Here is a 15,553-nt window from a genome sequence, read left to right as displayed (position 1 = left end):
TCTGCAGGTGAGATATTAGAACTAGACATGTGCACAGCCAAAAAAATCGTTCATTTTAGTTTCATTAGTTTATTATTTTTTGTGTTTTTCGGGTCATTCGCTATGATCGCGATTCGTAAATTCGTTCATTCGTAAATTCGTAAATGCGTTCATTCGTACATTCGTAAATTCGAACATTTGTTCATTCGTACATTCGTTCATTCGTACATTCCTAAATTCGTAAAATCGTACATTTGTAAATTAGAAAATTCGGAAATTTGTAAATTCGAAGTTTGAAAATCCAAAAACCCGAAAATTCCAAAATCTGAAATAGTAACTAACTATTAAATTATAGGTATTGTAATTTCCTTTCAAATTTGACTGTCAGTGAACGTAACAAGTACGAATTTATCCGAAGTTACGAATTATCCAAAACAAATGCTGCATCTAAACAAATGGAACGGAACAAATTAATAATAAATAATAATATTAAAATGTTGTTATTATTATTATTGTTATTTATTATTATTAATTCATTACGTTCCATTCCGTTTTTTCGGATCATTCATAACTTCGGATAAATTTGTATGTGTTACGTTCACTAAGAGCCAAATTTGAAAGGAAATTACAATACCTATAATTTAAAAGTTACTAGTAATTACTAATAGTTAAATTATTATTAGTTAACTATTATTTCAGATTTTCGAATTTACAAATTTACGAATTCACTAATTTACTAATGTACGAATGTACGAATGTACATTCGTAAATTGCGATTGTACGAATGTACGAATGCCCGAATTTACGAATGTCCAATTTTATCGAAATTTCAAATATTCGGAAAAATTTGTTAAACGGGTTTTTGTTAATTCGGATATTCCCGAACTAACGAATTTGTCGAAATTCGTTAAAAAACGAATTCGAAACGGAACGAATTGCACATGCCTAATTAGGACACAACATGAGACTAAAACCTCAAGGTCTGAGGGAATTTAAACTGGGAAAGTTGGCAAGTATGAGGCAGCTGCTTTGGGCCCCACAGCGATGACAGGGCCCAGGGCAGCTGCCCCTTTTGCCCTGCCTTAAAGACGGCCCTGGCTAGGTGGGCAGGGAGAGATGATGTCATCTCTCTGCTCCCTGCTGCACTGCCGACATTCCTCATGCTGTGAGGGCGGAAGAGTGGTGATGCTAGGTGGGCGGAGAGAGATGTCATCTCTGCTCGCCAGCCCACTTCTCTCATTCTCCCGCCCGCTCTCCTCTCTGATCCACCGGTGCCTTAAAATGTCATGCTGCCTGCCGTGGCCCGGCTGCAAAGACGCTACGGGCCGGTAGTGGGCCATGGCAGTGTTGCCAACCTACCAGATTTAAATTTACTGACACAACACTCAAAACTTACTGGCACCGCCAAGTTTTTACTGGCATTTCCAAAAGTTCAAAAATTACAGTTGTAAGTGCAAATTTCACTATTTAGGCTACAAATAAGTACAATATGCAATTAGCAACGTGATTCAAGGTAGATATTAAGGCAAAAAGCATATTTCTTATTCTATTTTAAATATAGTAAGTAAGTGGCTCAGGGACAGGACTTAGGGGCATGAAATTAGAATGGGCAACACACGCACATGAAACAGACTCTCACAGTGACACTGACAGCAGTGTGCAGCAGCATAGATCACTGACACATCCCATCCTGAGTCACAGTGACAGTCTCTATCCATGCCAGGTGGTCCTCTCAGTCCCCTCCAGTCCAAATAGCAGTGACAGTCCTACACCCGGCTTGCCTTGCACCCGTCCCACAGACCCGCACTCGAGGCTCTGGCCACTCCGCTTGGCTCCCTTGCACCATGACATCACACGACATGATCAGGCACCGTCTCCCCGCCGGTACCACCCAAACACACTGTAGCAGGTACTTGGATGGTCCTGGACCTGAGCTGCGCTTTCCCAGCTCAGAGTCAAGCGCCACGGCCATATTTTTTACTGGCAACCTTTTCCTCTTACTGGCATTTACTGGCAGGAGAAAAGTGCCTGTTTTTTACTGGCTGCCAGTAAAAATACTAAAGGTTGGCAACACTAGGCCGCGCCCCGGGGGTTGGCGACCCCTGCCTTAGAGCACTGTGCAAACACATCTTCTACAACCTTTGTGTAAAACTTCAGCTCATCTGTGTGCTCAATCCCACACTATGCCACTGTGATTTATACCCCACCCCAGATGATGTCTATGTAGACAAAACGCGTCGGGTAGGCCTCCACTGTACTTTTAAAGTGCTGTTTACGTTTCTCAAAGTTTTTTAACTCATTAAATTTCTAATTTTTTTTATACGGAATTACGCTATGTGGCCTTCCTTTGTTCCCCTTTCTTTGATATACATGTGAATATATGGGAGAAACCATCCATTTGTATGTATGGAAATACCTTCTATTCTAGATCACTACCCAATGACTGTATGAGAATTTGGTTTACGTGTCAAAGGTTTCCAGATCCGATGTCTTTAACTTTGGCATTTGCCAATACAAGCCTGTTTGACTCATAGGACGTATGTCCTTTTGAGTTCAAACCATCTGGTAAGCCTTCTTTCTATCGGTGGCGGACTACTCACTTTCACATATTATCTCATCACCCATTCATTATTTTTTGATGTCTCAATGATGTTATGAACATTTGGCATCTGTCCCTTTAAGGGGCATTCAGTTTCACTACATATTCCATTTCACCTATGGACTTTATGTTTATTTAAACCAGTTATTTTTTTCTTGATTTACTTATATCAAATCACTATGTTTCTATTTCACTAGAGTCCCACATTGTTTTTACTAAGTCAGCAGAGCTTCTGCTCATTTACTTAACTCTGGCGCAACTCCACTCGCAGAGTACAACTGCACTTTGCAAAGTGCACAATCTATTTGCCTTCAGTAAATCAGACCCATTGCATCTTGATTTGACTTCCATAGGCTTCATGTACACATAGCCTATTATGACCACTGGCCGTGGGAAAATGGAAAATCTCGCTGCGATTTTGCCACATTTTGCAGCTGGTGGTCAAGACATTCCTATCCTGAATGCGATTCATCCACGTCCAGGAGAGGGAGGTTGAGAGAGGTTGAACCTCCCCTAACCACAGCAGCTCCTAAATGATCCTAAAAGCCTATGTGTTTATGGACATGCAGGTTTTTATGTAGTTGAGTTTAGGAGTTTGGGCAAAAAATGCCAAAAGCTCCTAAGCTCAAGTTTAGGAGTTGTAGTGTACATGAAGCCTTAGGTGGGCTATTGCTGAGGAAGTACAATTGGAACACAATGCATCCAGTGCGGAGGAGTCTATGACATCATCGTGCATGTCGGTTGAAAGTTAAGAAACTAGGATTGGCGGCTTACTGATAGGCTTACGCATATGCTGATTTATCATCTAAGTGTTTTTAAACTACTTTGCCATTTGATTAAATAACTAGCAGTGAGCACTATGAAAGTTTCTGATTTTTTTTTTGAGCTGCAATATATTAACTGTAGTGGTTGCACATAGTTTAATCTGTATTTTTTTTATACAGATTTGATGATTTATTGTTTATTTATGTATTTACTGTCATGTGATTTTTTTGTGACAAAATAATTGTGTAACAAATCAGCACAACTTCCCTAATTATAAGATAAACACACAAATATTGCCTTATAACCCAGGTTAAGATGCAACCAACACTCTTTTGATGCGTTCACAACCAACCACCATACAAAAGTACTTAAAAATGTGTAAATAAGTGTGGCGCAGCAGGTATGTGAATAAATGCAACCAAATATAAATCAACCTGATAATATGATTTTATATATATATATATATATAAATATATATATATGAAGTCTACTAGTAACTCTAGCACAACTCCACCCAATTAAAGACACCTAAAATGAATGTGAATAATGAAACAATAATCTCATAAAAGCCTATAAAACCACTTGTGTACTATAAACATTCTTAGGCCCACTGAGGAAGCACAATCAGAGGGTGTAACGTGTATAGGTGGAAGGAGCCGAAGCCCATGTTATCCTGATGTTCTTGTGAGTGTTTTTAATCCAGTTTTTTCTGCAAGAAATGAGGGTGAATGGAGGGCACTATAGTGTTTTTGTTTTGTTTCATGATATAACATACTGAGGAATGAGGATCAAAGAGGAAAAGGAAAGGAAGCAGATATACCCCTGGATGGGAAGATAAGAAGATCTAGCTGCATTCTCTATAAGAGGAGTGTATTAAAGGCTTATTTGACTCTGTAGTGGGGTCGGATATTTAAGGTTGAGCGAACACTTCACCTATTGGTGGTGGGTCAACAAAAATACTTTGAAGAGAGAATAAGGTTTATAGATTTCTTGGACCAAAAATTGGTTGCTTTATTAATTGTGACCAATTATGTCATATGCCTTTGCTGATGGAGCTCCAGGAGAATAATCCGGATGTTTGTCGGAATTATCTCCGGTTGTTGGACCCCTGCTTTCACCAACTCTTGGCATTGTTGACCCCCTTATAGGAAGCAGGACACATGCATGCATTATTTTATTTTTTGGTTGAGTAATAGTGATTTGAATTGTTATATTTTCTATATTTTTGGATGCATAGAATGCACTTTTTGGTTAAGTTCTATTGGCAGATAGCATGTCTAATTTTATTTGTTTTCTTTTTTTTATGCACAATAAAAAAAAATTGTGTAGAATAATATGTGTTTTACTTCAAATGACAGTTTGGGAGTAGGCCGTTACATTTAAAAAAATACACTGTAAAATTAACAAGGGACACCAACATAGTTGTATCTTTGATCTTAAAAGCTACAGGATAATGGTGTTGTGGTAACTTGCCCCCCAAAAATTTTTAAAAAAGCATAATAACGGAAAATTCCTATCATAATACTTACCGTAATTTTTCTTTCCTGATGGACTCCATGGCAGCAACGTGTGGGTTAAGTCCCGCCTCTACTACCCTATAGGACACTACTCCCATAAATCTTTGCTCCCTGCCCCCGGCCGTGTTCGGTAACTAGCCTACTTCAGCCATTCGGGGAGGGAACTCCTGCTGCCATGGAGTCCATCAGGAAAGGAAAATTACGGTAAGTATTATGATAGGAATTTTCCGTTTTCCTGACAGACTCCATGGCAGCAACGTGTGGGAAATAACTCGCCATACACACCCGGGTGGGCTAAATGCTGAACAAAAGATTTATTTAACACTGTCAGCCGACAGCACTTTTAAACCAAATTTAACAGAAGATAAGGTTGCTGGCTCAACACAATAATGGGTCATGAAGGTATGAATCGAAGACCAAGAAGCTGCTCTGCAGATCACATCAGGAGCAACATGACGTGAGGCCGCCCAGGACGTCGAAAGACTTCTCGTAGAGTGAGCTGTAACCGCCTCAGGAGGAGCCAAGCCTTTCTCTCTGTAAGCCCATTGGATGGCTTGAACCACCCAAGCCGCGATGGATCTGACAGAAGCCCTAGAGCCCCTGTTTTTCCCATGGAATAGAACAAAAAGAAATTCAGATTGACGGAAAGATGCCGTAACTTCCAGGTATTGATTGAGGGTAGCTCCTACATCGAGAGGGTGTGGATCTGGACCTCCAGTGGATTTGAAGGTAGGGAGTGTGATATCCTGGTTCTCGTGAAAGACCGAGGTAACTTTGGGATTTGTCCCAAGCATTGGTATTAGGACCACTCTGTCCGGAAAAAAGGTGATGAATGGTTCCTTGGACCCCAGGGATTGAATTTCCAAGACCCTCTTCGCTGAAGTTATAGCTATCAGGAACGAAGTCTTGAGGGTTAATTCTCTGACTGAGAGAGATCTGTTAAGTTGAGCAAAGAAATCCAGGACTAACGGAAGATCCCATTTGGGGAATCTGGGTTTCCTCTGTGGCCTAAGCCTGACTGCTCCTTTGAAAAATTGCTGGACCAGAGGGTGCTTGGCCCATGCGACTCCGGAGAAAGCTGATATTGCGGAAACCTGGACACGAAGAGAACTGACGGACAGTGAGATGTCCAGACCCGTCTGCAGAAAACTTAGAACGTCCTGAATCGCCAGATTATCACAGGAGTTGGACCTGGAAGACATATGGCTGCTAAATTTCGCCCAGATCCTCTCATACACTCGGTTGGTACTATTCCTTCTTGAACTAAGGAGAGTGGGAATTACTTCATCCGGGCAGCCTAGCGCCTCCAACCTTCCCCTTTCAAAAGCCAAGCCCTTAGGCGCAGGTGATCCGGGCAAGGGTGTAGCCTCGACCCCTGAGACAGGAGGTCTGGTCTGGATGGAAGAGGGATCGGATCTCGGACACTGAGGAGTGTTAGGAGAGGGAACCAGGGCCTGTTGGGCCAGTAAGGAATTATCGCTAACACCTCTGCTGTCTCTGCCCTGAGCCTCTTCAGGAATTGGAGGATGATCGGAGTTGGCGGAAAGGCATAGGCTCTGTTGAACCACCATTTCTCCGTCAGGGCGTCCACCCCATACGCTTGAGGGTCCCTGTACCTTGAATAGTATCTTGCCATCTTTTTGTTGCAGGGGGAGGCGAACAGGTCGACTTCCGGAAGGAACCCCAACGAAAGAATCCACTTGAATACTTCTTCGTGGAGAGACCACTCGTTGTTGTCTAGGAGCCTCCGAGAAAGGAAGTCTGCCTGAACATTCTGAACCCCTGGAACATATGTCGCTGTCAGATCCTTCAGGTTTTTCTGGGCCCAGGACATAATTGGCTCTACCTCTTGTAGTAAGGAGAGACTTCGAGTCCCCCCTTGCCTTCTTATGTATGCCACTGCTGTGGTATTGTCCAGTCTGAGTAGGACCGAGGAGCCTTGAATGAGATGCCGAAACGCCAGCAGTGCCCGAAAGGCTGCTCTCAGCTCCAGGATGTTTGACACTATCCTTCTGGAGGGGAATTCCCAAGTGCCCTGAGCCACTTCCGCCAGACAGTGGGCACCCCAGCCCCTGTTGCTGGCGTCTGTTGTTATAGTCACCCAAGAAATGGGAAGGATGGAATGGCAGTTGGAGAGGTTCTCCCGTTGGAGCCACCATAGGAGAGAGTGCCTCATGGATGCAGTAATCCGAATCAGCTGGGTCTTGCTGCCTTTCCACTGGTGAAGGAAGCCCTTCTGAAAAGGCCTCATTCTCCATTGGGCCCACCTCACCATCGGAATCGTCGCCACCATAGTGCCAATGATCCTCAGGCATTGGAGAGCGTGAAGATGAGGAGTAGAAAGAGCTGGGTGGATCCTGTCTCTGAATGTCGAGATCTTCTCTTCCGGTAACGAAATGGTGCCTCTGACCGTGTCGAAGAGGGCACCCAAAAACACCAGAGACTGAGATGGGTCTAACTGGCTCTTCTCCTGGTTCAGAATCCATCCGAATTCCTGTAGTGTGGAAATCACTTGCCCTCTGTGTGCTATGAGTTGCACCCTGTCCTGTGCCAAGAGAAGCAGGTCGTCCAGGTAGTGATGTAGACGAATCCCCCTGGTTCTCAGGAGAGCTACTATTGCCAACAGCACCTTCGAGAAAACCCGAGGAGAAGTTGATAACCCGAAGGGAAGGCATGTAAATTGTAAGTGAAGCTTGCCCACGGAGAAGCGGAGAAATTGTTGAAAGTTTTCCGCGATTGGGACGTGAAAATAGGCGTCCTTGAGGTCTATGGACACCATCCAGTCCCCTGGTTGAACCGACTGTTGAATTGTGGAGAGTGTTTCCATCTTGAACCTCTCCTTTTTGATGAAGCGATTTAGATGGGTTAGGTCTATGACCGGCCTCCAGGCCCCACTCTTCTTCTGAACCAGAAAGAGGGGAGAATACATTCCCATGCCTTGCTGGCTGACTGGGACTGGGGTGACAGCGCCTTGGGCCAACAAAGATTCTATGTAGGCTAAAAGTATTGTCCTTTTTTCTTCTGATGCCGGAAGAGTAGTGGGTACCCACCTGAGTCTGGGAGGGTCGGTAAAGGTCCAGGCATGACCAGAGGAGACTGTCTTGATTGTCCAGAAGTCGTGAATCGAAGCCGCCCAGACATGCCGAAAGTGGAAAAGACGGGCCCCCACACGGTCTGCCTGAGCGGGCCCACTTTCAAAAGGATTTGGAAGGTTGCCTCTCCCCTTTCGACTCACTACCTGCAGCCTTCTTAAAGGACGATTGCCTTGATTTCCAGGATCTGGAGAATTCCCGGCCTGGCTTGTAAGTACGAGCCTCTCTGGATCGATCTTGATATTGCCTCTTCGGGAAGGATCTTCTTTGGCCTTGCAGGCGCCTATCCTGAGGTAGGAACCCCGACGTCCCGCCAGTAGCCCGTGTAATGGCCTCATCCAGCTTGTTGCCAAAAAGAGAAGAGCCCCCGTAGGGAATTCGGCACCATACCTGCTTAGAGGCTGGGTCAGCCAGCCAAGGGCGGAGCCAAAGAGCCCGCTTGGCGGTGACCGACGAGAGCATTACTCGGGCCGCCAGACGAATGATGTCAATCGAGGCCTCACCCAGAAAGGCCGATGCTAGCCTTAATTCTTGAATAGGCGAGTTCTTCGCTGTGTCATCTGAAATATTCCTTAGCGTATCTTGAACACTATCCGTCCACACCTCCATAGCTTTGGACAGGGCTGCCAGGGCTAAGGCTGGTTTGCAAGCCATGCCTGCTGTAAGGTACACTCTCCTCAGATCAGCATCAATCCGTCTGTCCAGAACGTCTTTAAAGGACACTGTGTCCTCCAAGGGGAGTGTCACGTGTTTCACCAGCCTCATCACAGCTGCGTCCACCAATGGAGCTGATTCCAGATGCTTCACTTCTTCCTCCCTAAAGGGATAAAGCTTTGAAACTTTAGTAAGCATGGAGTTTTTCTTCTCCACCTTGCTCCATTCATCTGTGATGATCTCGCCCAACTCAGAAAAGAAAGGAAAGTTAACTCGCTCCTTCTTTAGCTGTTTAAAGAATTTTCTCTGTTTGGGAGGGACAGCCGTCGGATCCTCCCAATTTAAAGTTTCTCTAATAGCCTTGACCAAGGGAGGTAGCAGAGCGAAGTCAAAACCCACACAGGTATTATCTTCATCCGAGTCACTGTCAGAGTTGACCACTGAAGGGTGGCTAGGTGCAGAGGACTCCCAGGTGTCCTGCAACTGAGTTTCCCTCACTGGGGAACCTGGTGGCTCTGCCGGAGGGGTAACAGGTCGGACTGCCTCAATACCCTTAAGTGATTCCTTCACAACCCTCTCAACTAGGGCTTTAAGTTGTTGGTCCGAATCACCTCTTTCCCTGGAAGCTTTGGCGAAGCAGGAATCGCACAGCGATTTACCGACAGGTACTTGTGATCTGCATCCCCAGCAGACAATTGATGAGTGGCTGGAGTGGGCCACTGAGGAGTGCGAGCGCTCCTCACCACGGTGTCCTGATTTTGAGGAGGAGCCGTAATGCTTAGATTTGGAAGAGGATTGCCGGTGATGCGACTTTGACGAATCACTTCCTTTGTGCGAGCTGCGACGCTGTTCTGACCTGGAAGGGCTAAAGCAAAAGACAGAGAACCACAGAAACAAAACAGAGCAGTTAGAAAGAACGATCATCTGCGGAAATACACCCCCCCCACCCGCCTAAGGACCCTCGGCAATGGGACCTGCCCCTGTACCTTGTGAGAGGAGGCTGGCCAGAGGCAGGTGGTGGAGAGCTCATGTCTTCAGAAATATCCATCTGACTGCAGAGTTAACGTAAAGCAAACAAATTAACTTGGCTATGAGCCAGGGAGCGACAGCCCTCCTGTATGTAAAGCTACTTACCAGTAGCTGATTCACTGGAGCGTGGGGAAGAGCCAAAAACAGCCTGCAGGCATTCCCAGGGTCAGCAGGCTATTTTCCCAGTTTAAATAGGGCGCCCCAGTGACGTCACCGCCCGTGACGAGCGAACGCCAGTGCGCATGCGCGATTAGCGGCGATTTGCCGCTATCGCGCATGCGCGAAAAACCAAACCTCGGTTTCGTGCCGTCCGCACATGCGCAGTACGGCCGGACACAAAGTGAAAGTAAAAACGGCGGCTGGAACGCAGGAAGAACCAGCCGCCATGCCTGCAACCACATAAACAGTAAGACGAAGGGGAAAGACACACAAGGGAGAGAAACAACAAGGAATTCCAACAGAAACTGCTGCCATGATAGCAAGGAAACATCTCACCAATCCCGCCACGATCATCAGGCCGAAGGTAAACACCGGACTTTCCAGGGGCAACAAGGGGTCACCTGCTAATAGCTGGCTATCCAACCCATGCGCGGCCTCGCCTGCCAGTGGCCAGGGAAAACGGCTTCTTCCTGCGCCTCTTCCAATGCCCCACTCCATACCCTGCTAATAGCTAGGGCTTAGCGGAGTAATGCGACTTATCCTGATCCAAGTCGCAGCTCGGCCAACCTTGATCGTGGGGGTAAACATCTTCAGGTAGGAAGACCAACACTAGGTCTTGCGAGGAGGACAAAAAAAGAACACGGCCGGGGGCAGGGAGCAAAGATTTATGGGAGTAGTGTCCTATAGGGTAGTAGAGGCGGGACTTAACCCACACGTTGCTGCCATGGAGTCTGTCAGGAAAATATTATTCTTGATATCACCAGTAAAAAAAAAGCCTTTGAAAATTCATTTGCAATAACTCCATCAGTATCACCAGCAAAGCAGCTTCATTATTATCTCAATAAAGAAGAAGAGAATGTGCGCTGCATTTCTAGATTTCATAATTTGCCACGTCAGGGACGTTACGAACGCTAGTTTACAAGAGCGCCCGCTTCCAGCTCGCCCTTGCTTCTGAGCATGCGTGTTTGTACTTTCGACTTTTATCCGACGGACTTGTGTACACACGCTCAGAAAATCCGACAACAGACATTTGTCTGCAGAAAATCCAACGACAATTGTCCGATGGATCGTACAAACGGTCGGATTTACCGCCAACAGCCTGTCATCACACATTTCCCGTCGGAAAGTCCGATCGTGTGTACGCGGCTTTGGAGTTGATTTATATTTGGTTGCATTTATTCACATACCCGCTGCACCACACTTATTAACACATTTTTATGTGATTTTTGTGAGTCTGATGTATTCACAGATATTTTTTGTATATGATTTACATTTGGGAGTGATGCACTATTACATTTTTTTTTTTTTTATTATTGTATCTACTGATGAGATTTTTTCATATGAACGTCCATAAAAAAAAAATCTACCAGTTTATGGGCAGCTTTGGATTTTTTTTTATTTGTGCAGCCTGCAGGCCAGATGAAAAAATATTTTGGTTTATAGCCAGCTTTAAGCACTGGCCTCTATACTGCTCTGGTCATATTCCATTGTGAGTATTCAACAAACTCGGGGTCATAAGGGATGGTCATAGGAGACAGTCCTTGCATCAGCAGTTAGCAATGTATTTAGGACACTTCATGGTATGTGGCTTAATATTGATCTAAGTGTGCCTTTCTTTTGTTAGAGCATTGACATTTCTGCCGAAGACACAGAAAAGCCTGCTGAAAACCAAGAAGTGATAACTAACGCAGAAGAGGAGAAGCAGGTATGTGACCTTTGTAATTGTTACCGAGTGATTCAAGAGCTTCTCCAGACTGTATGAAAAAGTTTCCCAGTACGCCCTACAGTAGTGGTAAAGGCAGGAAGGCCTCTCACCTTGTTACTAAAATATGGAACTTTGCATGAACATACAGTATACAGGCATTAAATATATAAATAAAACACGTGAATACGTATGGAAATGGACCGATCAGCCATACCTTTATGACCACCAACCTAATATTGAGTAGGCCCCCCTTTTGCTGCCAAAGAAGCCCTGACCCATCAAGGCATGGACACCACTAGACCTTTAATGGTATGCTGTGGTATCTGTCAGTAGCAGATTCTTAAAGTGCTGTAAAATGTGAGAAGAGGCCTTCATGGATCACATTTCTTTTTCCAGCATATCCCACAAATGCTCGATTGGATTGAGATCTGGAGAATTTATGAGGCCAAGTGAATACTTTAACCACTTCCCGCCCACTGTATGCAGAATGACAAGCGCAAAGTGGTTTAGTTATCAAGACTGGGCGTCATATGACGTCCAGCAGGTTAACAAGCTGGCGCGCGACCGCGGTGGCACTCAGCAAAGTGATCGGTGGTGCGATGTGTCATTCTGACACACCGCATCTCCGATCTTGGTAAAGAGCCCCTGACGTAGGCTCTTTACCACGTGATCAGCTGTGTCCAACCACAGCTGATCACAGTGTAAATAGGAAGAACCGTTTATTGGCTTTTCCTCCACTCGCACTGACAGACGTGAGTAGAGGACAGCCGATCGGCTGCTGTCCTGACAGGGGGGGGTCTACACTGATTATCAGTGCAGCCCCCCGGGGATGCCCACTCAGGACCACCAGGGATGCCCACTCATGGCCACCAGGAATGCCAATCAATGCCCATCAGTGATGGCTGCCAGTGCCTCCTGATCAGTGCTGCCTAACAGTGCCCTCTATCAGTGCCGTCCATCAGTGCTACCTATCAATGCAAAACAACAAGGAGGGGAAGGGAGGGAATTTATGATCCAGGAGACTCAAATTGATTCAATATGAAAAATAATAACAGATGAGGGAAATACCCTAACTACATCTGTATATGGATAAAGCTAATTGCATAACACCCGGGGAATCTAATTGAGATAGTAGGGTGTGTTCCTCTGAATTAAAGGCATATCACAAAAAAGGGGACCCAAGGGAGAGGAACGGGACAGGTGCCAGTTCCACCCAGGGAAAAAGAATTCATCAACAAGGAACCAGCAGATTAGCAAAAATATGAAAAATTTAATATTTGAGTTGAATAATTCCACATATACACCAAACACAAAATCAAAAATTATGACAATAAGTGAACCAAGACCTGACACTAAGAAAATAAAATAGACAACGTTGTCTAGGAACAAAACAACACACAGATGGCCACCACTAAACATACACAACAAGAACGCCCAGCTGGATTAATGAGTGAAAAGATACACAGCAAAACATGAAGCGTCTCATAAGTATCTCAGAAGGTTGTGGGTCAAGGCTGGGAGATTGGTGTATGCAGCCGAATGGTTAGGGGGGAGTCCGCCTTGTAGAATGCCAATGCCAGGCCTTAGGTGAGCCTTGAGATGTATTGCATGGACATAACTGATTAAGACACTAACAGCTGAGTGTCATACAATGACTGGTGAAGTAGATGAGCCGCTATGTGGGGATGGTGCAAAGGTGTAGATGTGCCTGCATCGGTAATGATCACTGTGAATGAAATTAACAGTGGGTGGGAGACAACTGTGTAACTATGGTGACATCAGTCACGATTAGAATATGAACAGATACAGTCTCACCAGTCCCGGGATACCGAAGTTGAGCAGGCTAGTGGATCATGCCAATCCCACTTGAATCATCTCAGATGGTACGGAGCGGCTACATCCAGATCAGGTCAGCTGGATGGGACTTCGTAGATCCGTGTGCTTGGTTTGCCAGCAGCAGTGATGGGGAGCGGAGGCGTATTAGAGCTTGCCGTCTGAGTGCGGCGTAGGTCAGCGTCCACTTCCTGGTTCCATGCTGTGAGGCCTCACACGAGGGCGGACGGAATACCCAGGGCTGATGGGTGGGTCTGTGTGTGACGCTAGGTGGAGCGTGATGGCGTCATGCTGACGCGTTTCATCCGTCACAGGGATTTCTTCAGAGCATGCGCCGTTGCCAGAGCGAACAACTTATATAGCCCTCCCACTCACCTACGTGGATACAATGGCTATCTGTTGGCCTGGCAACGGTACAACAAATGGACTGCCATTCAGACCGGAAGACAACAAAGATTATGCAAATAAATGGAAAGGGCCGGTCCGTGGGTGCACCACCTCTATACAGAACATGAACTGCTTAAACAAAGAAGGGAGGGAGAGAAGGGAGTGGAGTAGAGAGGAGAAACTAAAACTAAAACTAAATAGAAGGTAGAAAATAAAATATAATATGATATGGAAGTGAAAATTAAATGATAAATAATAATAAAAAAAAAAAAAAAAAAAAGAGGGAGAAAAGGCAATAAATGTGAATATGGACCTAAGGGGTAAGGAACACTGACAGATTGCACTCGTTATTTAACCCATGAGGGGACATGCTGTCAAGGGTATATATCCACATTTTTTCTTTCTGGCAAAGAATTCTGTCAAAATCACCCCTTCTGAGGGGAAGATTTAACCTGTAGATACCCTTGACAGAAAGCCCAGTGGGGTCCCCCCCATGGAACTTGAGGAAATGTAGGGGAATGGGGCGCTCATCATCTTTGCTGAGAATGCTTTGGACGTGCTCACCGACTCTGATCTTCAACTTCCTCTTTGTCTTACCCACATATTTTTTGCCACAAGGGCAAGTGAGCATATACACTACTCGTGTGGTATTGCAATTGATGAAATTATAAATTTTAAACTGTCTCTTACCGTCAGAGTCGGTGAACACGTCCGTGCATTCAACATACTTGCAGATGGCGCATCTGCCACACCTAAACATACCTTTAAGAGGGGGGAGTAGGGTAAGCCAGTTTTTGGTCGGGGATCTTTGGTATTCGGAATGGATCAAGTGATCCCTCAGATTCCGGGAACGTCGGGCGGTAAGAAGGGGACGCTCTCCCACTATCTCACCAAGAACAGGGGAACCAGAAAGGATATGCCAGTGGTTATTAAGAATGGTCCTAATCTGTTTCCATTGAGCACCATATTTGGTGATGATTCTAGGGGGTTCATGTCTATCTTTAGAGACTGTAGGGTTCCTTCTAATGAGAAGTTGCTGACGGTCCGTCTGAAGGGCTCTTTTTTTGGCTGTTCTAATAGATGAATGGGAGTAGCCTCTGTCCCTAAACCTACCGTATAGTTCCCTGGCTTCCTTGTCAAAATCTTGTTCTTTAGAGCAATTTCTACGAATACGGAGGAACTGGCCTACAGGTATACCTTTTATTAGGGATCTAGGGTGATCACTGGTGGCCAAGAGGAGTGTATTCGCTGCCGTTGGCTTCCTGTGAGTTTTAGTATTGATCTTCCCATTATCGGCAAACAGGGTCAAATCCAGAAAGGAAAGGGTATGTTGGTGGGCAGTGTATGTAAGCCTAATGTTACGGTCGTTGGTATTAAGTTCTTCCATAAATAACATTAACTCCTGCTCCGTACCCCCCCAGATCATAAGCACGTCATCAATGTACCTCAGCCACAGAAGACTGTGGCCGAGGTACATCGGCGACTGATAGACGGATTCGTCCTCCCACATACCCAGATGTAAGCAGGCATACGAGGGAGCCCAGGGTGCCCCCATCGCAGTGCCTCTAATTTGCTGGTAATAATTCCCCATAAACTGGAAACAGTTATGTTCCAACAGAAAGGTAAGTACATCACCTATGAACTCATTTTGATGTCCTAGGAGTGGGAATTTTTTATCAAGAAAGAATTGGACAGCTTTTAAACCCCATTGATGGGGAATTGATGTATATAAAGATTCGACATCTATGCCTACCATAAGAGATCCTTCCGGCAGAGCCAAAGCATTTAGATGGGACAATACATCCCCTGTATCCTGCACATAGGAGGGCAATTC

At 45.3% G+C, this 15,553-nt stretch overlaps 1 protein-coding gene across 1 annotated transcript in view; it reads left to right on the top strand.

The window, feature by feature from the left end:
• The window catches only part of SH3BGR (SH3 domain binding glutamate rich protein), a 141,410-nt gene that overhangs the window by 107,413 nt on the left and 18,444 nt on the right, over window positions 1-15,553 (top strand). Inside the window, exon 4 of the mRNA XM_073617243.1 lies at window positions 11,419-11,499. Coding sequence (XP_073473344.1) covers window positions 11,419-11,499 — 81 coding nt within the window. The remainder of the gene's footprint in view (window positions 1-11,418; window positions 11,500-15,553) is intronic.

Source organism: Aquarana catesbeiana, linkage group LG02 (assembly GCF_042186555.1).
Source record: "Aquarana catesbeiana isolate 2022-GZ linkage group LG02, ASM4218655v1, whole genome shotgun sequence".
Classification (NCBI taxonomy): domain Eukaryota; kingdom Metazoa; phylum Chordata; class Amphibia; order Anura; family Ranidae; genus Aquarana; species Aquarana catesbeiana.
Note: the sequence above shows the minus strand (reverse complement) of the source record. Positions and strands in the feature narration are given on the sequence as shown.